The 25,454-nt window shown below is 35.9% G+C and overlaps 1 protein-coding gene across 2 annotated transcripts in view; it reads left to right on the top strand.

Moving 5' to 3' along the window:
- NCAM2 (neural cell adhesion molecule 2) overlaps positions 1-25,454 on the top strand; it is a 568,041-nt gene that overhangs the window by 361,370 nt on the left and 181,217 nt on the right. For both annotated transcript variants that reach the window (XM_005895596.2, XM_070367501.1), the window contains exons 6-7: positions 17,048-17,165; positions 22,884-23,044. In XM_005895596.2, the coding sequence (XP_005895658.2) occupies positions 17,048-17,165; positions 22,884-23,044 (279 nt within the window). The remainder of the gene's footprint in view (positions 1-17,047; positions 17,166-22,883; positions 23,045-25,454) is intronic.

Here is a 25,454-nt window from a genome sequence, read left to right as displayed (position 1 = left end):
TTTTTTTTTTTTTTTGATGCCAAGAGCCTGTTTCCCCAGTCCTGTGGAAGTTCTGTAATCAAATCCCACTGGCCTTCAACATCAAACTCCTTGGGAGCTCTCAGTCTGTTTTCTGGATCCCCAGGTTGGGAAAGCTGTTGTAGGTCCTTGAACTTTTGCAACAGTGCAAGAACTTCTTTGGTATAATTGTTCTCCAGTTTGTGGGTCATCTGCTCGGTGGCTCTATGGTGGGGTTGATGACGACCTCCTCCAAGAGAACTTATGCCAAGGTCGCAACTGCCTTTGTGTTGAAATATTTAAATAATTTACATGAAATATCTTATTGATTTAGCTGGATTTAAGTCATGTTATTTGTTTTATCTTTTTCTTATCTGTGCTTTGTTCACCTTTTCTTCTATTTCTGCCTTATGTAGATTTTGGAGTAGTTTTTAAATATTTATTCTATTTTTTTTTTTTTTTTTTACTGCACTGGGTCTCATTTATAGGATTCAAGAACATCTGTCTTTGGTGACATGTATAAGACATCATCTTCTGTCCCCAAGTTACAAAGACTTTTCTTTCAAGTTTCTTCTAATCGTTTTATACTTTTATGTTATAACTTTCGGTTTTTGATCTATTTGGGATTAACTTTAGTATAAAAATTAAGTTCTATGTTCTAGTTCACCTATTTGTATAGTAGTAGTAATAGTCTCTGAATTCAGTTCAGTTCAGTCGCTCAGTTGTGTCCGACTCTTTGAGACCTCATGAATCACAGCACGCCAGGACTCCCTGTCCATCACCAACTCCCAGAGTTCTCTCAGAGTCACGTCCATCGAGTCAGTGATGCCGTCCAGGCATTTCATCCTCTGTCGTCACCTTTTCCTCCTGCCCACAATCCCTCCCAGCATCAGGGTCTTTTCCAATGAATCAACTCTTCGCATGAGGTGGCCAAAGTACTGGAGTGTCAGGTTCAGCATCAGTCCTTCCAATGAACACCCAGGACTCATCTCCTTTAGGATGGATGGGTTGGATCTCCCTGCAGTCCAAGAGCCTCTCAAGAATCTTCTCCAACACCACAGTTCAAAAGCATCAATTCTTCAGTGCTCAGCTTTCTTCACAGTCCAACTCTCACATCCATACATGACCACTGGAAAAACCATAGCCTTGACTAGATGGACGTTTGTTCACAAAGTAATATCTCTGCTCTTCAATATGCTATCTAGGTTGGTCATAACTTTATTCCAAGGAGTAGAGTCTTTTAATTTCATGGCTGCAATCACCATCTGCAGTGATTTTGGAGCCCAGAAAAATTAAGTCTGACACTGTTTCCCCATCTATTTCCTATGAAATGATGGGACCAGATGCCATGATCTTAGTTTTCTGAATGTTGAGCTTTAAGCCAACTTTTTCACTCTCCTCTTTCACTTTCATCAAGAGACTTTTTAGTTCTTCTTCAATTTCTGCCATAAGGGTTGTGTCATCTGCATATCTGAGGTTATTAATATTTCTTCCGGCAATCTTGATTCCAGCTTGTGCTTCTTTCCAGCCCAGTGTTTCTCATGATGTACTCTGCATATAAGTTAAATAAGCAGGGTGACAATATACAGCCTTGACGTACTCCAGAATTGTTCATAATATCATTTTCATTTCTGATTTTAATCTTTTGAGTTTTATCTTTTTGTACTAGTCCACCTAAGCTAAAATTTTCTCAATTTTGTTGATTTTAATAGTCAACCAACTTTTTATTTCATTAATATTATCTAGTTTTGTATTCTCTGTTTTAAAAAATTTTTATTCTAATCCTTATTATTAACTTTCTTCTAGTAGCTTAGATTGAGTTTATTCTTATGTTCTATTCTCTTAGTTTAAGATTATTTTGTGGTACAACATATGGGCTATCCTGGAAAATGTCCTGTACGCTCTTGAGTAATGTGTTCAATATTGTTTTTGGATAAAATGCATATAAGTTAAATAAGCAGGATGACAACATACAGCCTTGACATACTTCTTTCCCAATTTTGAACCAGTCTGTTGTTCCATATCCAGTTCTAACTGTTGCTTCTTGACTTGCATTGAGGTTTCTCAGGAGAGAAATAAGATGGTCTGGTATTTCCATCTCTTTAAAAATTTTCCAGTTTGTTGTGATCCAGACAGTCAAAGGCTTCAGCATAGTCAATGAAGCAGAAATAGGTGTATTTCTGAGTTCCCTTGCTTTTTCTATGATCCAACAAATGTTGGCAATTTGGTCTCTGGTTCCTCTGCCTTTTCTATATCGAGCTTGTACATCTAGAATTTCTCAGTCCAGGTACTGCTGAATTGTAACTTAAAGGATTTTAAGCATCATGTTGCAAGCATGTGAAATGAGTACAATTATGTGGGAGTTTGAGCATTCTTTGACATTGCCCAGCTTTGGGATTGGAATGAAGCTGATCTGTTCCAGTCTTGTGGTCACTTACTGAGATTTCCAAATTTGCTGGGATATTCAGTGTAGCACTTTCACAGCATCTTCTTTTAGGATTTGCAACAGCTCAGCTGGAATTCCATTGCATCCACTAGCTTTGTTCCTAGCATTAAGTGTGATGTTCCTAGCATCAAGTGTGATGCTTCCTAAGGCACACTTGATTTCATACTCTAGGATGTCTGACTGTAGATGAGTGAGGACACCATCATGGTTATCTGGGTCATTAAGGCCTTTATCATACAGTTCTGTGGATTCTTGGCACCTCTTCTTAATATCTTCTTCTTCTGTTAAGTCCATACTGGGGGATAGTCTCTTTATAATATTGTGACGGTTTTTGCCACACATCAACATGAATTGAGCATATGTATACATGTGTCCCCTCCCTCTTGAACCCCCCTCGCACCTCTCTCTCCACCACATTTCTTTAGGTTGTCACAGAGCACTGGCTTTGGGTTCTCTGCCTCATAAACCAGACACTGGTTATCTATGTTACATATAGTAATTTTTATGTTTCAGTGCTATTCTCTCAAATCATACCACCCTTTCCTTCCCCTACTATGTTCAGAAGTCTCTTCTTTATGTCTGTGTCTCCTTTGCTGTCCTACCCATAGATAACTGATACTACCTTTCTAGATTTCATATACATGACTTACTATACAATATTTGTCTTTATCTTTCTAACTTACTTCACTCTGTATAATAGGCTCTAGGTTCATCTACCTAATTAGAGCTGATTCAAATATATTCCTTTTTATAGCAGAGTAATATTCCATTGTGTATATGTACCTCAGCTTCCTTATCCATTCATCTGTCAATGGTTGCCTCTTTGTCCTAGCTATTGTAAATAGTGATGCAGTGAACACTGGGTATATGGTTTTTTTTAAATTATGTTTCCTCAGGGCATATGCCCAGTAGTGGAATTGATGGGTCATATGGTATTTTTATTTCTAGTTTTTTAAGAATCTCCATACTGTTCTCCATAGTGCTTTAATCAGTTTGCATTCCCAGCAATATAAGAGTATTCTCTTTTTTCCACATGCTATCCAGCATTTATGGTTTGTAGACTTTTTCATGATGGCCATTCTGGCCAGTGCAAGATAAGACCTCATTGTAGTTTTGATTTGCATTTCTCTAATAGTGAGTGATGTTGACCATCTTGTTATGTGTTTATGTTTTATTTGAAGAAATGTCTGTGTGGGTTTCCTGCCCACTTTTTTATTTGTTTCTTTTTTTTTCTGTAATTGAGCTGCATGAGCTTATATGTTTTGGAGATAAATTCTTTGTCAGTTGTTTCATTTGCTGTTATGTTCTCCCATTCTGAGGATTTTCTTTTCACTTTGCTTTTAGCTTTATTCATTTACAAACACGTTTAAGTTTAATTAGGTCCCATTTGTTTTTATTTCTGTTACTCTAAGAGTCCCATATTGGATCTTGCTCTGATTTATTCTGCCTTTGTTTTTCTCTAAGAGCTTTATAGTTTCTGGTTTTATATTTAGGTCTTTAATCCATTTTGAATTTATTTTGGTGTATGTTGTTAGGAAGTGTTCTGTTTTTGTTGTTTTACTTGTAGTTGACCAGTTTTCTCAGCATAACTTGTTGAAGGGACTGTCTTTCTCCATTGTATGTTTTTGTGTCCTTTAGGATAAGCTGTCTTTAGGTGCATGGATTTATCTCTGGACTTTCTATCTTGTTCCATTGGTCTATATTTCTGTCTTTGTGCCAGTACCATACTGTCTTGGTGACTAGCTTTGTAATATCATCTGAAATCAGGAAGGCTTATTCCAATAGTTCTACTCTTCTTTATCAAGATTACTCTGGCTATACAAGATCTTTTGTGCTTCCATACAAATTGTTAAATTATTTATTCTAGTTCTGTGAAAAATACCATTGGTATTTTGGTAAGGTTTGCATTGAATCTACAGGTTGCTTTGGGTAGTATAGTCATCTTCACTATATTGATTCTTCCAATCCAAAAACATAGTATATCTCTCCATCTGTTTGTGTCATTTTTGATTCTTTAGTCAGTGTCTTATAGTTTTCTGCACACAGGTCTTTTGTCTCTTTATGTAAATTTATAACTAATTATTTTATTCTTTTTTTGCAATGGTGAATGGGATTGTTTCCTTAATTTCTCTTTTTGATTTTTTCATTATTAGTGTATAGGAATGCAAGGGATTCCTGTGTATTAATTTTATATTCTGTCACTTAACTGTATTCATTGATTAGCTCTAATAATTTTCTGGTGGCATATTTAGGGTTTTCTGTGTAGAGAATCTGCAAAGAGCATTTTTTTTTTTTCTTTTCCTGTTTGCTGAGGCTAGGACTTCCAAAACTGTTCAGTAATAATGGTGACTGTGGACACCCTTATCTTGTTCCTGATTTTAGAGGAAATGCTTTCAGTTCTTTGACATTGATAATAATGTTTGCTGTGGCTTTGTCATATATAGCATTTATTATGTTGAAGTATGTTCCTTCGATACCTACTTTCTAGAGAGATTTTATTAAGCATGTATGTTAAATTTTGTTAAAGGGCATTTCACCTATAAACAATATATTTAATTTATTCTCAAGTGTACATGAAACATTCTTCAGGATATATCAGATCTTGGGCCACACATCAAGCCTTAGTAAATTTTTTAAAATTGAAATCAATTCAAGCATCTCTTCTGATCACAATGCTGTAAGACTAGATATCAACTGCAGGAGAAAAAAACTATAAAAAACACAAACAGATGGAGGCTAAACAGCACACTTCTAAATAACCAACAGATCACTGAAGAAATCAAAAAAGAAATCACAATATGCCTAGAAACAAATGACAATTAAAACTAAAAACTTATGAGATACAGTAAAAGTAGTGCTAAGATTGAAGTTCATATCAATACAAGCTTACATTAAGAAACAAGAGAGCCATCAATTAAACAATCTAACTTTACTGCTAAAGCAAGTAAAACAAAAAGAACAACAACAAAAAAAAAGGTAGTAGAAAGAAAGAAATCATGAAAATAATAGCAGAAATACATAAAAAAGAAATGAAGGAGACATAGCAAAGATCAATAAAATTAAAAGATGGTACTTTGAGAAGATAAACAAAATTTGGAAATCATTAACTAGCCTCATCAAGAAAAAAAAAAGACTCAATAAAAGTAGAAATGAAAAAGTAAATGTTACAACAGACAACACAGAAATACAAAGGATCATAAGAGACTGCTATGAGCAGGTATATGCCAATAGAATGGATAACTGGGAAGAAATGGACATATTCTTAGAAAGCAAATTTATTTAAAGTCTATTTTGTTTATTTGGGTAGTCATCCCTGCTCTTTATGGCTATCATGTCTATCTCTGTTGACTTAGTTTATTTGTGTCTTCATATTGACACTGAATCTCTTATAGTTCGGGCATAACTTTATCAGTTTTTAGCCATTCTGCCAATCTCTGTATGTTTATTGGAGAGTTTAATACATTTACATTTAAAATAATTATTGATGGGGATGGGAGAAATTTAGTATTTTTTTATTTGTTTCCTGAATGTCTTATAATTTTCTTCTCTTGTTTCCTACATTACTGTCTTCTTGTTTAATTGTTTTCTGTAGTGAAATTTTAAAATGGCTTTTTCATTTACTTTTGTATATATTTTGTATCTGTTTTCTTTATGGTTATTGATGATACTGCACTTAATGTCCTAAAGTTATAACACTCTAACTTAAATTTATGGCAGCTTAACTTCAATAACATAAAATCTGCTCCTTTACAGCTTAACCCTGTTCTTTTTGGTTGCTGATATCAAAAAATATATCTTTATATCTTTTGTGTCCCAAAAGAGGAACTGAAAAAATCCAGTTATAAAACACTGTTAGAATTATATTAATATTTTTAAAAAATGTATTAGTCTCTTAAGTCTTATAGAAAAAAAAAAAGTACAGTCACAATCTTCCATTAGAATACTACTAGCTTTTTTATTGCCTGTATGTCTACTTTTATTGAGTTCTTCATTTCTTCATGTCTTTGAATTGCTTTCTAGTGTCCTTCTGTTTCAACTTGCAGGATTCCCTTCAGCATTTCTTGCAAGGCAGGTCTAGTAGTAACAAACTCCCTCGGCTTTTGCTTATCTAGAATGTCTTGATTTCTCCCTCACTGTTTTTTTTTTTTTTTTTTTTTTTTTTTTTTTTTTTCTCTAATTTTATTTTATTTTTAAACTTTACATAATTGTATTAGTTTTGCCAAATATCAAAATGAATCCATACAGGTATACATGTGTTCCCCATCCCGAACCCTCCTCCCCCTCCTCCCTCCCCATACCATCCCTCTGGGCCATCCCAGTGCACCAGCCCCAAGCATCCAGCATCATGCATCGAACCTGGACTGGCCTTTCGTTTCCTACATGATATTTTACATGTTTCATTGCCATTCTCCCAAATCTTCCCACCCTCTCCCTCTCCCACAGAGTCCATAAGACTGTTCTATACATCAGTGTCTCTTTTGCTGTCTGATACGGGTTATTGTTACATCATCTTTCTAAATTCGTTAGTATACTGTATTTATGTTTTTCCTTCTGGCTTACTTCACTCTGTATAATAGGCTCCAGTTTCATCCACCTCATTAGAACTGATTCAAATGTATTCTTTTTAAAAACTCCATTGTGTATATGTAACAGCTTTCTTATGCATTCATTTTCTAGGTTTCATGTCTTGGCTATTATAAACAGTGCTGCGATGAACATTGGGGTACACGTGTCTCTTTCCCTTCTGGTTTCCTCAGTGTGTATGCCCAGCAGTGGGGTTGCTGGATCATAAGGCAGTTCTATTTCCAAAAAAGGAATCTCCACACAGTTCTCCATAGTGGCTGTACTAGTTTGCATTCCCACCAACAGGGTAAAGGGTTCCCTTTTCTCACACCCTCTCCAGCATTTATTATTTGTAGACTTTTGGATCGCAGCCATTCTGACTGGTGTGAAATGGTACCTCATAGTGGTTTTGATTTGCATTTCTCTGATAATGAGTGATGTTGAGCATCTTTTCATGTGTTTGTTAGCCATCTGTATGTCTTTTTGGAGAAATGTCTATTTAGTTCTTTGGCCCATTTTTGATTGGGTCGTTTATTTTTCTGGAGTTGAGCTGTAGGAGTTGCTTGTATATTTTTGAGACTAGTTGTTTGTGTTCTTCATTTGCTATTATTTTCTCCCATTCTGAAGGCTGTCTTTTCACCTTTTAATAGTTTCCTTTGATGTGCAGAAGCTTTTAAGGTTAATTAGGTCCCATTTGTTTATTTTGCTTTTATTTCCAATATTCTGGGAGGTGGGTCATAGAGGATCCTGCTGTGATGTATGTCGGAGAGTGTTTTGCCTATGTTCTCCTCTAGGAGTTTTATAGTTTCTGGTCTTACGTTGAGATCTTTAATCCATTTTGAGTTTATTTTTGTGTATGGTGTTAGAAAGTGGTCCAGTTTCATTCTTTTACAAGTGGTTGACCAGATTTCCCAGCACCACTTGTTAAAGATTGTCTTTAATCCATTGTATATTCTTGCCTCCTTTGTCGAAGATAAGGTGTCCATATGTGCGTGGATTTATCTCTGGGCTTTCTATTTTATTCCATTGATCAATATTTCTGTCTTTGTGCCAGTACCATACTGTCTTGATAACTGTGGCTTTGTAGTAGAGCCTGAAGTCAGGTAGGTTGATTCCTCCAGTTCCATTCTTCTTTCTCAAGATCCCTTTGGCTATTCGGAGGTTTTTGTATTTCCATACAAATTGTGAAATTATTTGTTCTAGCTCTGTGAAGAATACTGTTGGTAGCTTGATAGGGATTGCGTTGAATCTATAAATTGCTTTGGGTAGTATACTCATTTTCACTATATTGATTCTCTTGAACTGTTGAAAGGAAGTTTTCCAGGATCTAGATTTCTTGGTTGACAGATTTTTTTTTTTTTTTTTTCCTTTTAGCACTTCAAATACATCCACCCACTACCATCTGTCCTCCAAAGTTTTAGATGCAAAATCTGCTGATAATTATTGAGGATCCCTTGTATGTAATGAGTCACTCCTCTCTTATTGCTTTCTAAGATTTTCTCTTTGCCTTTTGAAAATTCCATTATAATGAATCTTGTCCTGGTCCTCTTTGAATTCATCTTAGTTTTATACTCATGGCTAAAGTTTTAAGCCATTATTCCTTCAAATATTCAGTGTGTCCCTTTTTCTCCCACTTCCCTTCTGAGACTCCTACCACGTGATTGTTGTTTTACTTGGTTATGTCCCACCAGGCTCTTCAGTTGTAAACACTTTTCGTCAACCTTTTGTCTTTCTGTTGCTCATATTCAAGAACTTTCATTACATTATTTTATATTCACTGATTCTTCTGTTTACTCCCATTTGCCTTTGAATCCCTCTATTGAATCTTTTCATACTGTGCTACTGGAGATCAGTGGAGAAATAACTCCAGAAAGAATGAAGGGCTGGAGCCAAAGCAAAAACAATACCCAGCTGTGGATGTGACTAGTGATAGAAGCAAGGTCCGATGCTGTAAAGAGCAATATTGCATAGGAACCTGGAATGTCAGGTCCATGAAACAAGGCAAACTGAAAGTGGGCAAACAAGAGATGGCAAGAGTGAATGTCTACATTCTAGGAATCAGTGAATTGAAATGGACTGGAATGGGTGAATTTAACCCAGATGACCATTGTATCTACTACTGCGGGCAGGAATCTCTCAGAAGAAATGGAGTGGCCATCATGGTCAACAAAAGAGTTCAAAATGCAGTACTTGGATGCAATATCAAAAATGACAGAATGATCTCTGTTCATTTCCAAGGGAAACCATTCAATATCACAGTAATCCAAGTCTATGCCCCAACCAGTAACTCTGAAGAAGCTGAAATTGAACGGTTCTATAAAGACCTACAAGACCTTTTAGAACGAACACCCAAAAAAGATGTCCTTTTCACTATAGGGGACTGGAATGCAAAAGTAGGAAGTCAAGAAACACCTGGAGTAACAGGCAAATTTGGCCTTGGAATACGGAATGAAGCAGGGCAAAGACTCATAGAGTTTTGCCAAGAAAATGCACTGGTCATAACAAACACCCTCTTCCAACAACACAAGAGAAGATTCTATACATCGACATCACCAGATGGTCAACACCGAAATCAGATTGTTTATATTCTTTGCAGCCAAAGATGGAGAAGCTCTATACAGTCAGCAAAAACAAGACCAGGAGCTGACTGTGGCTAAAACCATGAACTCCGTATTGCCAAATTCAGACTTAAATTGAAGAAAGTAGGGAAAACCACTAGACCATTCAGGTATGATCTAAATCAAATCCCTTATGATTATACAGTGGAAGTGAGAAATAGATTTAAGGGCCTAGATCTGATAGATAGAGTGCCTGATGAACTATGGAATGAGGTTCATGACATTGTACAGGAGACAGGGATCAAGACCATTCCCATAGAAAAGAAATGCAAAAAAGCAAAATGGCTGTCTGGGGAGGCCTTACAAATAGCTGTGAAAAGAAGAGAAGCAAAAAGCAAAGGAGAAAAGGAAAGATATAAACATCAGAATGCAGAGTTCCAAAGAAGAGCAAGAAGAGATAAGAAAGCCTTCTTCAATGATCAATGCAAAGAAATAGAGGAAAACAACAGATTGTGAAAGACTAGGGATCTCTTCAAGAAAATCAGAGATACCAAAGGAACATTTCATGCAAAGATGGGCTCGATAAAGGACAGAAATGGTATGGACCTAACAAAAGCAGAAGATATTAAGAAGAGATGGCAAGAATACACAGAAGAACTGTACAAAAAAGATCTTCACGACCCAGATAATCACGATGGTGTGATCACTGACCTAGAGCCAGACATCCTGGAATGTAAAGTCAAGTGGGCCTTAGAAAGCATCACTACTAACAAAGCTGGTGGAGGTGATAGAATTCCAGTTGAGCTATTCCAAATCCTGAAAGATGATGCTGTGAAAGTGCTGCACTCAATATGCCAGCAAATTTGGAAAACTCAGCAGTGGCCACAGGAATGGAAAAGGTCAGTTTTCATTCCAATCCCAAAGAAAGGCAATGCCAAAGAATGCTCAAACTACCACACAATTGCACTCATCTCACACGCTAGTAAAGTACTGCTCAAAATTCTCCAAGCCAGGCTTCAGCAATATGTGAACCATGAACTTCCTGATGTTCAAGCTGGTTTTAGAAAAGGCAGAGGATCCATAGATAAAATTGCCAACATCTGCTGGATCATACAAAAAGCAAGAGAGTTCCAGAAAAACATGTACTTCTGCTTTATTGACTATGCCAAAGCCTTGGACTGTGTGGATCACAATAAACTGTGGAAAATTCTTCAAGAGATGGGAATACCAGACCACTTGATCTGCATCTTGAGAAATTTGTATGCAGGTTAGGAAGCAACAGTTAGAACTGGACATGGAACAACAGACTGGTTCCAAATAGGAAAAGGAGTTCGTCAAGGCTGTATATTGTCACCCTGTTTATTTAACTTATATGCAGAGTACATCATGAGTAATGCTGGACTGGAAGAAACACAAACTGGAATCAAGATTGCCAGGAGAAATATCAATAACCTCAGATGTGCAGATGACACCACCCTTATGGCAGAAAGTGAAGAGGAACTAAAAAGCCTCTTGATGAAAGTGAAAGTGGAGAGTGAAAAAGTTGGCTTAAAGCTCAACAATTCTTTGGCACTCAACCTTCTTCACAGTCCAACTCTCACATCCATACATGACCATAGGAAAAACCAACATTCAGAAAACGAAGATAATGGCATCCAGTCCCACCACTTCATGGGAAATAGATGGGGAAACAGTGGAAACAGTGTCAGACTTTATGTCTCTGGGCTCCAAAATCACTATAGATGGTGACTGCAGCCATGAAATTAAAAGACGCTTACTCCTTGGAAGGAAAGTTATGACCAACCTAGATAGCATATTCAAAAGCAGAGACATTACTTTGCCAACAAAGGTTTGTCTAGTCAAGGCTATGGTTTTTCCATCAAAAGTTTTTGATGCTTTTGAACTGTCGTGTTGGAGAAGACTCTTGAGAGTCCCTTGGACTGCAAGGAGATCCAACCAGTCCATTCTGAAGGAGATCAGCCCTGGGATTTCTTTGGAAGGAATGATGCTAAAGCTGAAACTCCAGTACTTTGGCCACCTCATGCGAAGAGTTGACTCATTGGAAAAGACTCTGATGCTGGGAGGGATTGGGGGCAGGAGGAGTAGGGGACGACAGAGGATGAGATGGCTGGATGGCATCACTGACTCGATGGATGTGAGTCTCAGTGAACTCCGGGAGTTGGTGATGGACAGGGAGGCCTGGCGTGCTGCAATTCATGGGGTCGCAAAGAATCGGACACAACTGAATGAGTGATCTGATCTGATCTGATCTGATTGAGTCTTTTATTTCAGTGATTGTCATTTTAAGTTTCAGTATTTCTTGTAGTCCACTTTTAAGAGGTTTTCTGTATCTTTATAGGCATTTCCATTTTCTTCATACAATGTTTTCTTCAGTTTCTCTAATTCTTCCTATAGTTATTTGAGCATCATTAAGATGGTTGTTTGAAAGTATATCAATATATCTGCCCTCAGGTCTTTTTCAGGGACAGTTTCTATTGATTTAATTTTTCCTTTTAATGTGCTATACTTTCTTATTTCTTTGCCTGCCTTGTGATATTTTTACTGGAAATTGGACAGTTGAATAATAAATATTTACTATGGTGGAACTGGTGGTAAAGAACCTGCCTGCCAACACAGGAAATGTAAGATAAGTGGATTCAATCTGTGGGTTGGGAAGATCCCCTGGAGAAGGGCATGACAAACCACTCCAATACTCTTGCCTGGAGAATCGCATGGACAGAGGAGCCTGGCGAGCTATAATTCATTGTGTCCTAAAGAGTCAGACATGACTGAAGTGACTTAACACAGCACATGGAAATCAGATTCTTTCTCAATCACAGGGTTTACTGTGACTGATTCTTTGTTATTATTATTATCAAAGTGTGTTCCTGATCAAACAAAGATCAAACTGAGATAAATTTAAGGAAACCTCTGGTATTTTCTTAGCCTGCACCTTTCCCTGAACATGCTTGAAAGTGTTACTCACTCATTCGTGCCCAAATCTTTATGACCCAATGGATTGTAGCCCTCCAGGCTCCTCTGTCCTTGGAATTCTCCAGGCAAGAATACTGGAGTGGGTTGCCATTTCCTTTTCCAGGGGATCTTCCCAACCCAGGGATTAAACATGGGTCTCCTGCATTGCAAGCAGAGTTTTTTACCATCTAAGCCACCAACGTGCATGGTCACTTTCTAATATGTCCATTATATGGAGTTGTTTTTGATTGTCCCAGTCTTTACTATCTGGCCAGGTGCTGCTTGTGGTAAAGAACCTTCCTATCAATGCAAGAAGCATAAGAGACATGGGAAGATCCCTTGGAGGAGGGCATGGCAATCCACTCTAGGTTTTGCCTGGAGAATCCCATAGACTGTGGAGCCTGATGGGCTACTGTCCATAGGGTCGCAAAGAGTTGCATATGACCAACCTAGACAGCATATTAAAAAGTAGAAACATTACTTTGTCAACAAAGGTCTGTCTAGTCAAGGCTATGGTTTTTCCAGTAGTCATGTATGGGTGTGAGAGTTGGATTATAAAGAAAGCTGAGTGTCGAAGAATTGATGCTTTTGAATTGTGGTGCTGGGGAAGACTCTTGAGAGTCCCTTGGACTGCAAGGAGATCCAGTCAGTCCATTCTAAAGGAGATCAGTCCTGGGTGTTCATTGAAAGGACTGATGTTGAAAAGGTGAAACTCCAATACTTTGGCCACCTGATGCGAAGGGCTGACTCATCTGAAAAGATCCTGATGTTGGGAAAGTTTGAGGGCAGGAAGAGAAGGGGACAGCAGAGGATGAGGTGGTTGAATGACATTACCAACTTAATGGACATGAGTTTGGGTAAACTCCAGGAGTTGGTGATGGACAGGGAGGCCTGGTATGCTATGGGTCATGGGGTCACAAAGAGTTGGACACAACTGAGTGACTGAACCGAACTGAACTGAAGTGAATTGGCACCCACTGCAAAGGAATTTAAAAAGAAAAGTGAGGAATTAAAGGATGCCAGTTAATTAAATCCCAGGATTTCACAATTGTGGGAGGTTTAATAACAATGGCCACTGCCTCTTTATATCTTCACCTGTGATCAAAAGCCTCAGTCAGGGATTAGTGCACAGATCCTTGATTTTCTTTTTTCCTATCCTGGCTTTTTATGTGCAACTTATGCCAGAAATGTGTGTACAGTTGCCTGCCTCAGATGGGAAGGGTGATAGGTAGCTGTTTCTGTACACGTATAACAAAAATTGATCAGTGTTAACCAAGAATTACCTTCCATCTCTTTGTCTAGAAGTTGCAAGCATTCAGTAGACATGGCAGTTCCAAGATAGTTACATCAGAAAGATCCTGCTAGTGCAGTTGTTGTGTAGGTGTGGAGACAGATGTCTATTGCTTCCTCCTCTACTGTCTTTCCCAAGTACTCTCTTGTGTGAGTGTCTAAGTGTCACGGAACCTTAAAAATTATGAACAAGAAAAAGTAATTTAGAAAAGGCTGAGTCTTAAGATACTAGTCCTCTGCCAGATGGAGCATGTACATGTGAATATATTTGATAATACATATTTAGAACATATCCAAATAATCAATAAGTTAGAAAAGAGTTGGTATCCTCACAGTGGTAGAGTGAAGTTTGTTATCTTTATCCTGAATAAAATTGGAGAAATTATTGTATTGGTTAACTAGGACTATACAAGTATTTCACAGTTAATACCATATTCTTTATCTTCCAAAAGTACTTGAGGGAAAGTGGGTGGAGACAAAGACTGCAAGACACAGAAGAGTGGACTAGACTAGCTGGATTCTTCTGTTGATGAAGGGAATTGAGATATCAAATTAATGATATCTTTGATACATAAGCAGCCAATGAGGGAAATTGTAATGTTAAGGTGAATCAAAGCCTACATGTACATAGGTTATAGAGCTATTTCTCTACACATTCCAATGTTTCTTTTTTTTTATTTTATTTTTTTTTAACTTTACAATATTGTATTGGTTTTGCCATATATCAACATGAATCCGCCACAGGTATACACGTGTTCCCCATCCTAAACCCTCCTCCCTCCTCACTCCCCGTACCATGTTTCTTGAAGCTAAAGTGTGAACAGAGAAACTTAGAAAGAATTGACTACCTGATGGATCCGTGTGTGTATTTGTCACCTAGTTGTGTCCGACTCTGTGCAACCCCATGAACAGGGCCTGCCTGGCAGCTCTGGCCATGGACTTCTCCAGATTTGAATACTGGAGTGGGTTGCCATGCTCTTCTCCAGGTACTTAACAGATACAGAAAATAAATCTTGGTAAAGTTATTAAAACTGAATTTTTCATATGTGGTCCTATGCCAAAAAAGACATTTTAAAAAAGTTAAAATAGTGTAGGTGCTGAACTTGTGAGGAAAAAATAAATTCATATGAAATATAATGTTTTCTCTTTTAAAAGTATTTAATCCAGCTCAACAGTGAATTCAGAAGCATAAGTTAGTATGCATAAAAATGCTGTGCAGTCCAAACAGGAGCTAACAGAATACCGGAATATCTTGGCATCTGAGCTAGTAAAAACCTCTGCAGATTTTATTGCATGTTTTTCTTCCAAATAGTTCTAGAATTATTCTTCAGAGTTCCTCAAAATATCTAAATATGCAATGTTAATATTTTTCTGCTAATCTGCACTACAAATAGGAGAAGGCAGTGGCACCCCACTCCAGTACTCTTGCCTGGAAAATGCCATGGATGGAGGAGCCTGGTGGGCTGCAGTCCATGGGGTCGCTGGGAGTCGGACACGACTGAGTGACTTCACTTTCACTTTTCACTTTCACTCATTGGAGAAGGAAATGGCAACCTGCTCCAGTGTTCTTGCCTGGAGAATCCCAGGGACGGGGGAGCCTGGTGGGCTGCCGTCTATGGGGTCACACAGAGTCGGACACGACTGAAGCGACCTAGCAGCAGCAGCAGCAGCAGCACTACAAATAAGAACACATGTATCATTAACGGAGTTAATATATCATAAAACACAGAGATTAAGATTTGTTAATTCTGAGAGATCATCCAGCATATACAGTTGACTTTATAGATAAGAAAGTTATGATAAAGAATAAATAAATTGTTTAGATTAGTAACAGTAAATGGACAAGAACTAAAATATGATTCTCCATTTGAAAATGTTTCTATCTACATAAATACTTTACTATAGAGAGAATTTGTGTTAAAGAGTTCGTTTTCATCATAATTCTTTAAGGGCTAAAAATCTTTATTGTTACAATAAAAATATAGTGCCCTTGCCACTACATTTATAAATAACAAAAGGAAAAGCAATACACGTTGATTAAACTGTTTTCTCCCATAATTATAAGAGAAGAAAACAGAGTACAAAAAGTCAAATCTCAATGTCTTAAAATGCAGAGTTAACATCTGAAAAAAAAATCCATCTTATTTTAATGCTAGTAATTTTTATGTTAGTTTACAGACAGCATGTCAGGTCATGCACCTTGTATTTAAATTCATAAAGGCAGAAATTTGATTTAATGTGCATAATTACTAAGATATATAACAGTTCCTGTCCCTGTCATCAGTTGTAATAATGTAGCATCCATGATGACCTGAATGCTATTGTAGAAATATTTAATTATCATCACACATTTAAATGCCTGTCTGGTCATGTTGTTTGGATAGTAAAAATCAAACATACTAAATAATCAATTTTATAATTTTTTCATCATATTCAATTTAAAATCATAAAAGTGTATATTAAATAAAATTTATGTTTTACTTTGAAATTTAGCTTCTGTTATGGATGGCATTGATTTGTTTATTGCAAACAATGCATTTCAGTAATGGTTTCAACATGTTCAAAATGTGCAACATATACAGTTTTTGCAATGTAATTAGTTAGAAATTGGGGAAGCTTAATTTTAAAATTGAATTGTTCATGAAAATCTATTTCGTACTCTCTATGGATTAAGCAGTCTCTCTTCATAAAAAGTTCTATAGTTGTTTAAAGAAATTAAGTGTGGTTAATCAGAGGGAACATTATGGTTTGACACTTAATTTGAAAGCCCTGTCTTGAAGCTGTGAATGATCATACACCAGTGAGAACCCAAATAGGAAATCCATTTATGCTCCAAATAGATTACAGTATTGATGTAAGCCAGGGTGGTATTGTCTGTCTTTTTGTAAGTAACTGTTCACAAAAGCATGTATATATAAAGGTAAATACATATATATACTTTTTTCTAAAATGTCTGATTTATTTTTAGTCTCATTTGATAGATTAAAAATAGTAAAACAGCATTACAGTGAATTATCTAATTATTGTACATTAGAAGGCAGATTAGCGATTTTAAAGTCATTTTTCTATGCAGTCAAGTCAGTCCTCTTGATGTAAGTACAGAGGTGAGCTATCAAGTTTTAAAGCTTAGCTTTAAAAAAAAGGCAATGGTGAAACAGTCTCAGTGGTGTTGGTAAACTGTGTTTTATCTCTGTTTAATCTACGTCCATCTGTTTTTCAGTGCCACCGCTGATCACAATGCCTCAGAAATCCTTTAACGCCACAGCGGAGAGAGGAGAAGAGATGACATTCTCCTGCAGGGCCTCAGGCTCTCCTGAGCCCACCATCTCCTGGTACAGGTAGGTTATGTATCCACACTCCCTTGCCTTGTATCCATGGTCAGGCTTCTGGGAAAATACTTACAATCTTATCATTTTGTCTGGAAGGAAACCATTATTTTTGAATTTCATTTGAAACATGATGAGGCTTTTGTTTCCAGTTCAGTTGGTTAAATTGTTGAAGACAGCAACATAGTGATTTAATACAAGTCAAAGGCTGCTTTCATAGCTCTGGTCAGTCAGTCTAACAGGCATGTTTCTGGCTAAAATGGGTCCAGGAGCCCTGTGACTGACTGAGCCATTTTACTGTTACTACTAGAGAGTACCCAGAAGTGGGAAATCTAGTAAGATGCCACTGTTGTCTGCTCCTGGTAGCTCAGACAGTAAAGAGTTATCCTGCAATGTGGGAGACCTGGGTTCGATCCCTGGGTTGGGAAGATCGCTGAAGAAGGGAATGATTACCAACTCTAATACTCTTGCCTGGAGAATCCCATGGACAGAGGAGCCTGGTGGGCAACAGTCCATGCGATTGCAAAGAGTCAGACACAACTGAGCAATTAACCCACACAAACATAATTGTATGTTTTGTTTGCATACTGTATTATGACAGACGAATGTAACTTTCTAGAGCTAAATTATAATAAATTTAATGTTATATTAAGAATTTCAAATGAATAAATTCTCTATTCTAAATCTGTTGTTTTACAATTCACTTTTATATATTTTCTGAATTTTTAAATGTTATTTGATTTCAGTTAACATCGAACAGATATGAAAATATTCCATTCTTTTAGGTTGTGACTCACACTGTTAAAATGGAGAAAATGATAGTTTAAAAATGGAGTATTTTAAACATGTATTAGCTATTAATTAAGGTTACTACTGAAGCGAATCTATAAATATCATGTTATAAATCATATACTATAGAATAGCTTCAAGAAAACAATTAGAAAAATATATTCAAGTTGACAAAAGTGCCCATAAGAAGGATTAGGTTTTAAATAAGATTTTAAGGAGAATAATTGAAATTCAAAACTATTTTTCATTACTTTCTGAGCATTTACTGATATTATCTTCAGGTTTCAAATCTTTATTTAACCATTTAACATAGCAGGTAGCAATAAACACGATATTTCTTCAGACAGGTTTTTTAAGATTTTCTTTGCAGGCAATATTCCTTTCTGATATACTGTTGATATTTTTTAAATGATTACACATCAAATATTAATACATTCACCCCAGATAATTATCATGTTTCTCAGAGACTTCTGATTTCTAATGTGTATCCTTAATAGTCAATATTAGATCTAACCACAGCAAGGAAAAGCTCTTAGATCATTCATTACAATGAACAAATATCATTTTAGAATCTTATTCTCATCATTTTATCTTTCTGGAGAGACTGCCTTTTGGTTTAGATTTTTTTCTTAAGTTTAACATTAGTTCAAAATTCTCATATGTATGTGAAAATATAATAATTATGCAGTCTAGAATGAATCAGAAGCTACTATAATTGGATAACTTAACTCCATAGTTTTGCATCTCCATTTTTTTTCTCATATGGCATTAGTCTCATCATTTGAATGGAATAAAATAATAGATATTCTACTTGCTGGATATATACTATACAGTGGGAGAATTGGAATATATGGTAGTATTGTTAAAGGAGGTAAAATTGGTATCACAGGGACATTTTTACGGCAACATATTTATCTGTGTATATAGAAATGTTTGGGCTTCCCTGGAAGTTCAGTGGTAAGGAATCCACCTGCAGTGCAGGAGCCACAAGAGACACGGGTTCGATCCCTGTGTCGGGAAGATGCCCTGGAGGAGGGTATGGCAACCCAATCCAGTATCCTTATCCCATGGACAGAGGAGCCTGGCAGCTACAGTCCATGGGGTTGCAAAGAGTTGGACACCACTAAGTGACTAACACTTTCACATACATGTTCTTTTTGTGAAAAAAATTCCGAAAAGCATTAGGGCAGCAGCACAGAGAGGAAAATCCAGACTGCCTGTTGCATAGTGATACTATTTTCAAGAAGTGTGAGTGAAGTCAGTGAAGAAGGTAATTTAAGACCAAGCATTGAAGAAAAATAAGAATTTTTCACAAAGAGAACCAGAAGCACTTGGGGACATGAAAACCAAAATGGGAATAAAAATAGAAACTCTAAATACCACTTTCTTCATTTCCACTCCAATGTTTCTTCTTTTGAGAATACCGTATGGATTTTTATTGTAAGCTGTTCTAATTGGTGTATTCCATGGATTTTCAAATATTAAAACAACCTTGCATTCCTTAGAATGAACCCACTTGTAACGTCTAGTATGTCTAATATATCCACCAGAGTGTTTTTCATCATTTTACTTTTTATGTCTGTAAGTTTGCTGGAGGCCTTTTTTGTTTGTTTTCCATTCCTCTCATGTATGACTTCCTTCAGTATATAGAATGTATTTAAAAGCTATTTAAATGATCTTGTCTACTAACTGTATCATCTGTGTGTTTTCTGAATCTTTTATACTAATTGATTTTTTTTTTATTTATTATAGGTCATATTTTCCTACCTATTTATTATCCTGTCAATTTTTATCAGGTTCCAGGTAGAGAGTTTTATATTTTCAAGTGCTGGATATTTTCATTTTCTTTTACTTTAGCTTTGGATGGAGTTAAGTTACTTGGGAGAAGTTGATCTTGAGATTTGCTTTTAAGTTCTTTTAGATGGATACAGAGCAAGATAAGTATAAGATTTCAGTATAAGATTGACTTCATTACTGAAGCAATATTCTTGTAAGGAAGCAATTTAATACCTTGTGTTTTAGGAGGTCTTTCTACTCTGGATGGTAGGAATGCAAATTCTTCCTGGTCTTTGGTGAGCTCCTGGTATTACTGTGCTTTATTTATTCCAGTGGTTCTTTCCTTAATCTGGGGAAGCCTTACTTGCATACACTGTACCACAACATTGTAAATCAACTACATTCCAATAAAATTTTTTAAGAAGATTGATTGGGAAACCTCTTCAAATTCTTCTGTTCTCTCTTGTGCCTTCTTCTAACATTTTTCTTCTTTTTTTTTTTTTTTTTAAACCTGTAAATTCTAGTCACTTTAATTTCCCCCAGCTGAGAACTCTGTCTTCCACTACACTTCAGAGACCCTGTCTGGCTCTGTTTGGGTTCCTCTTCTTTAAACAGCAGCTTAGAAACTGTCTTCAGGTAGTAAATTCTGGTGGTCTTCAGAGGTCACTGTCATATGCTACCTGTTGACCAAGGTTGAAAAATGTTATTTAACCTCTGTGTTAAGTGTTCATGTTGTTTATAATGAGAGGATAACTATGGTTCTTGTTACTCCATTACAGTCAAAAGTAGAATGATTCTCCCTTCTTTATCATTGCCATTTATCACTTAATCTTTACCCCTGCTTTCTTTTGCCTGAAAAACTGGCGTTTTGAGAAGCAGTCAGAGTTTCAGAGGATGTGCCCATGAAATAATCTTTCAGAATCCACTGGGAGTTTGTTTGTTTGTTTGTTTTTTCCAGACATAGACAGTTTACAGAAATGTACTATGGATAACAATGAATACTTTCTATATAATAGGTTTATTGGGAGAGACACAATTAGAACCATTACCTGAATTAGTATTCTTTAATGATATTTTTTAAATTGAACTCTTTAAGGAAATATGATCTCTTTTTAAAAATTAATTTATTTATTTTAATTGGAGGGTAATTACTTTACAATATTGTAGTGATTTTTGCCATACATTGACATGAATCAGCCATGGGTGTGCATGTGTCCCCCATCCTAAACCCCCCTCCCACCTCCCTCCCCATCCCATCCTCAGGGTCGTCCCAGTGCACTGGCCCTGAGCACGCTAATCGTTACAAATTGACTGCTTTGAATTCTTCAAGACCTACCCATTCATGTTAAAGCCTGGATCATGGAATTTTCCCCAAGAAAATTCCCAGAGTATTCCAGCCATCATCTTTTTCTTTTTCTTCTATTATAACAGGTCCCTCACCCCTCCCAGCACACACACAAAGTTATGAATACATGCACTAATGGGATCTATATTACTCTCTATTACCGCCAGTCAGATTATGAATTCTTCAAGATAACTGGCTTTGTCCCACTCATCTGCTGTATTTCAAACATTTAGAACAGTATTTCACATAAAGTAGAGAAAAATCCCTTTATCATAAAAAACACTAGAATTTAGTTAACATGCTGCTTATAATTCTGTGTAAACCTAAGCCTTTTCATCTATGGATTGAGGGGTGGGGAAATCATACTTAAATGTTTAGTTCTGTCATCTGTGAATCAGGATGGGAGGGAGAGTGCACATGTATGGGCTAATTGTATTTATCCAGGTTAATAAGAGAAGGAAAGTGAGTCTTAAGCCACAAATTGCTAAAACTTCTAATTGATGATGATACAAATGAATACTTCTTTATTGACTAGATTAAGAATTGGGGTGAAAGCCCTATCTGTACATAAAACTCTAGACAAAAATGCTGAAATCTTGTCATTATTCATACTTGAAAATGTTTGATTACTGAAATTATGAAAAAACATAAAATTGCAGAGCACTGTATACATTTGCCATTTAGTATTTGCCCAATGTTGTACACCACTTGTGAATTTTTTGCAGATTTTGTGGTATATTTAGAAATGTCAATAAAAACTACAAACATGGATGTTATTGAGTCATAGAAAATTAAGATTATTTTAAGATATATGGCAGTACTTTCTAGAAAGCAGAACTAGAATTCACTGAAAAGATCATTTAGAATATCAGAAAAATATTGTTTCTTTCTAGGAAAAATTTTAATAATCTTTTATACATTTCCTTTTTAATTTAAACTCATATGGACAGGTAAATCTCCCTACCCCTAAAGTGAAGCTGCTCAGTCATGCCCGACTCTTTGTGACCCAATGGACTGTAGTCTACCAGGCTCCTCCATTCATGGGATTCTCCAGGCAAGAATACTGGAGTGGGTAGCCTTTCCTTCTCCAGGGGATCTTCCCAACTCAGGGATTAAGCCCAGGTCTCCTGCATTGCAGGCAGACTACTTACCATCTGAGCCACCAAGGAAGTAACACCTAAAGGGAGATCCTAAATTTTTATACTTGTTGTTGTTGGTTAGTCACTAAGTCATGTCTGATTGCTTTGCAACCCCTTGGACTGTAGCCCATCAGCTTCCTCTGTTCATGGGATTTCCCAGACAAGAATAGTGGAATGAAAGTTAATTGCCATTTCCTTCTCCTGGGGATCTTCCCAATGCAGGGATCGAGCGTGCATCTCCTGCATTGAAAGTGAATTCTTTACCCCTGTGCCATTGGGGAAGTCTATTGTGTCCCTGTAACCTAGTAAATAAATATATTTCATAGATAAGTGACTCACCACAATAAAGCTTTTTTATTTTTATTTTTGCTAATAAAGAATGAAATGAAATTAAGTGCTTTTTGCCTAAGATGCGTGTCAAGATTTCAACACAAATGTTGTGTTCAACTCAAATGTTATTCTTGCCTCTAAAGTCAAAGCAACTTTCAAGTATAATGTTACTACTTATGCATTAAATTTTCTTGAGCTAATAAATATATAAGTTTAATTGGAATATAGCTTTATGTATCAATGACAGTAGCCATGAAGTGATTGACCATTATAGGTCAAAATGCTAAGTGTGATCCGCTCCTGAAAAATGAACTCAAATTTATGAAGTTCAACCTCTGTTTTCTTCTTTAGGAATGGCAAGTTCATTGAAGAAAATGAAAAGTACTCATTGAGAGGAAGCAATACAGAACTCACTGTCAGGAACATAATCAATAGTGATGGGGGCCCTTATGTCTGCAAGGCCACAAATAAGGCAGGAGAAGATGAAAAACAGGTGCTTCTCCAAGTCTTTGGTAAGTATTATAGCACAGTGGTTAAAAGTGTAATGTCTAGAGGAAGGTCTGAGTCAAACTGGAAAAGTCTCTGTCGCTTATACGAGCTACTTATAATTAAATTAATTTCTAAACCTATGTTTTAGTTTTCTCATCTCTAAAATATATTTTAAAATTGCAGCTACCAGATAGATTTAAGAATTATATGAGATTACAATGTAAATTTTTATAAAATATTTGATGAACTCATAGCAGAGGCTAGAAGAAAATTTATTAAAATTATACATAATGAAATCTATTATATCTTGGGTTGTTCTTATAAATGTTTAAATAACACATGCTGGGTTCAGTTTTACTTTTAATATACTTTGAGAGTTCATTCAAAAGGCTATAATTAGGAACATTGACCTGTAACCATGATTAAATATTCACTTTTCATTTTATTAAAAGGACATGCAATATAAATAACTTCCACATTAGAGCCATATTCCTTTCTTTATGGAACTTATAAAAGGTACAAAAATCAGTGTATTTATTTTTAATTATTGATTTAGCTTCTGTTATATTTGTAAGAGGAAAAGATTTTGGTGGTGGATATTTAGAATATGATTATTCTCTTTAAAACACAAACATGAAGAATTATATGCATTACTGATATTTAGTGTGTTTTCTCCATTTTTAGCAATGTTGTTATCACAACATTTTCCCAACAATGAGAGGGGCAGGAAGGAAGGAATACTTTGAAGAGTAGAGGGACCAGGTTTTGCATTTGACAGATGCAGCAATACTGTTTAGACCAAAAAATGAATGGTGTACACCTGTGGACACACCCTTGGTCAGTTGGTCCTTGAATAGCTGTAATAGAAATGTTTCCTGTACCAGGGAGATTTTCATAAAGCCTATATTTTAGTTAAGTAGGACAGACAGTAAAGAATATACCAAAGTATATTAAAATAAAATTAGAATAATAAGATGTTCTAAGAAGAATGTGAAACTAGATCAATCTGAAAAGGGCTATTATTTTGGAGATCATGATGTTGGAAAGTTGCTCAGAAGGGTCATGCTTAGATGTGATTACACAAATATCTTTAATGATGAAAAATCAGCAAAGCTATGAACCAGGATAAAATTGTTCACATAGAATAAGAGTAAATACATTATTTCTAATAATTCTCAAAATTATTAGAAATTATAGAAATCATATAATTTATTCAAGTAGTATTTACCACTTAAGAAAATGTTCTTTTTAAAATGTACAATGCTAAATATGACTTAGTATAAACTACATAATTAGAAATGATGGACTTTGAGGTAATTTCAAAGGATAATCTTAATCGATCTCAATGAGCTTATATGAAATACTGTTTAGTTAATTTTTAAAATTTAAGTGACACTGAGTAAGAACAAAGGCAAAAGAGTTCTAATATTTTTTTTACCTTTTAAATAGAAAATAATTAATGAAAAATGATATGCTACTTGACTGTTGTAATTACTTTGCATAGTAACAACAGTGAACAGATTCATATTGTGTTTGATACAAAATCATGCATATATAAGGAAATAAAGCTAAAATCATTAAAGTAAATGGAATAAACATTGAATTTAAAAAATTATATATGTCCTATTTCTGATATCAGGAATTTAATTTTCTAAGATTAAGAACAACATACATATATTTGATAGTGCTGCTACTGCTAAGTCACTTCAGTTGTGTCCGACTCTGTGTGACCCCATAGACGGCAGCCCACCAGGCTCCCCCATCCCTGGGATTCTCCAGGCAAGAACACTGGAGTGGGGTGCCATTTCCTTCTCCAATGCATGTAAGTGAAAAGTGAAAGTGAAGTCGCTCAGTCACGTCCGACTCTTAGCCACCCCATGGACTGCAGCCTACCAGGCTCCTCCGCCCATGGGGTTTTCCAGGCAAGAGTACTGGAGTCGGGTGCCATTGCCTTCTCCGACATATATTTCATAATTGATTGCATTTAATGATTAAAAAAAAAAAACTGTTACTTACTCTGAAGTAACAGGTGCTGACTTTTATCACTTTTATGTTCAAACAAATAAAAGCTTAAGAAATGCCGACAATACAGAGTTTAAAATTTTAAAGCTCTTTGGCATATGTAAATTTGTTAAGGGACATGTTTTAATATTAATATAATTTAAATTAGTACACATGATGGTTTGGTTTTATAGCTGTCATAACTATAATGAAATAATTATCTATTATGTCTAATAATATTAAGGCAATCTAGGGGCAAAATAAATCAACCATAATAATAAAGATAAATAGTATGTATATGTATTTACTTGTTAAGTATTTTAAGTATTGTACATAGTTACAGTTACTATATATTCAGGATACAGTCACTATTTCCCCCCCTTTTGTGAAATTTTTTTAAAGTTTAAGAGATAGTCACTACAAAAGCAAATG

Source organism: Bos mutus, chromosome 1 (assembly GCF_027580195.1).
Source record: "Bos mutus isolate GX-2022 chromosome 1, NWIPB_WYAK_1.1, whole genome shotgun sequence".
Taxonomy (NCBI): Eukaryota; Metazoa; Chordata; class Mammalia; order Artiodactyla; family Bovidae; genus Bos; species Bos mutus.
Note: the sequence above shows the minus strand (reverse complement) of the source record. Positions and strands in the feature narration are given on the sequence as shown.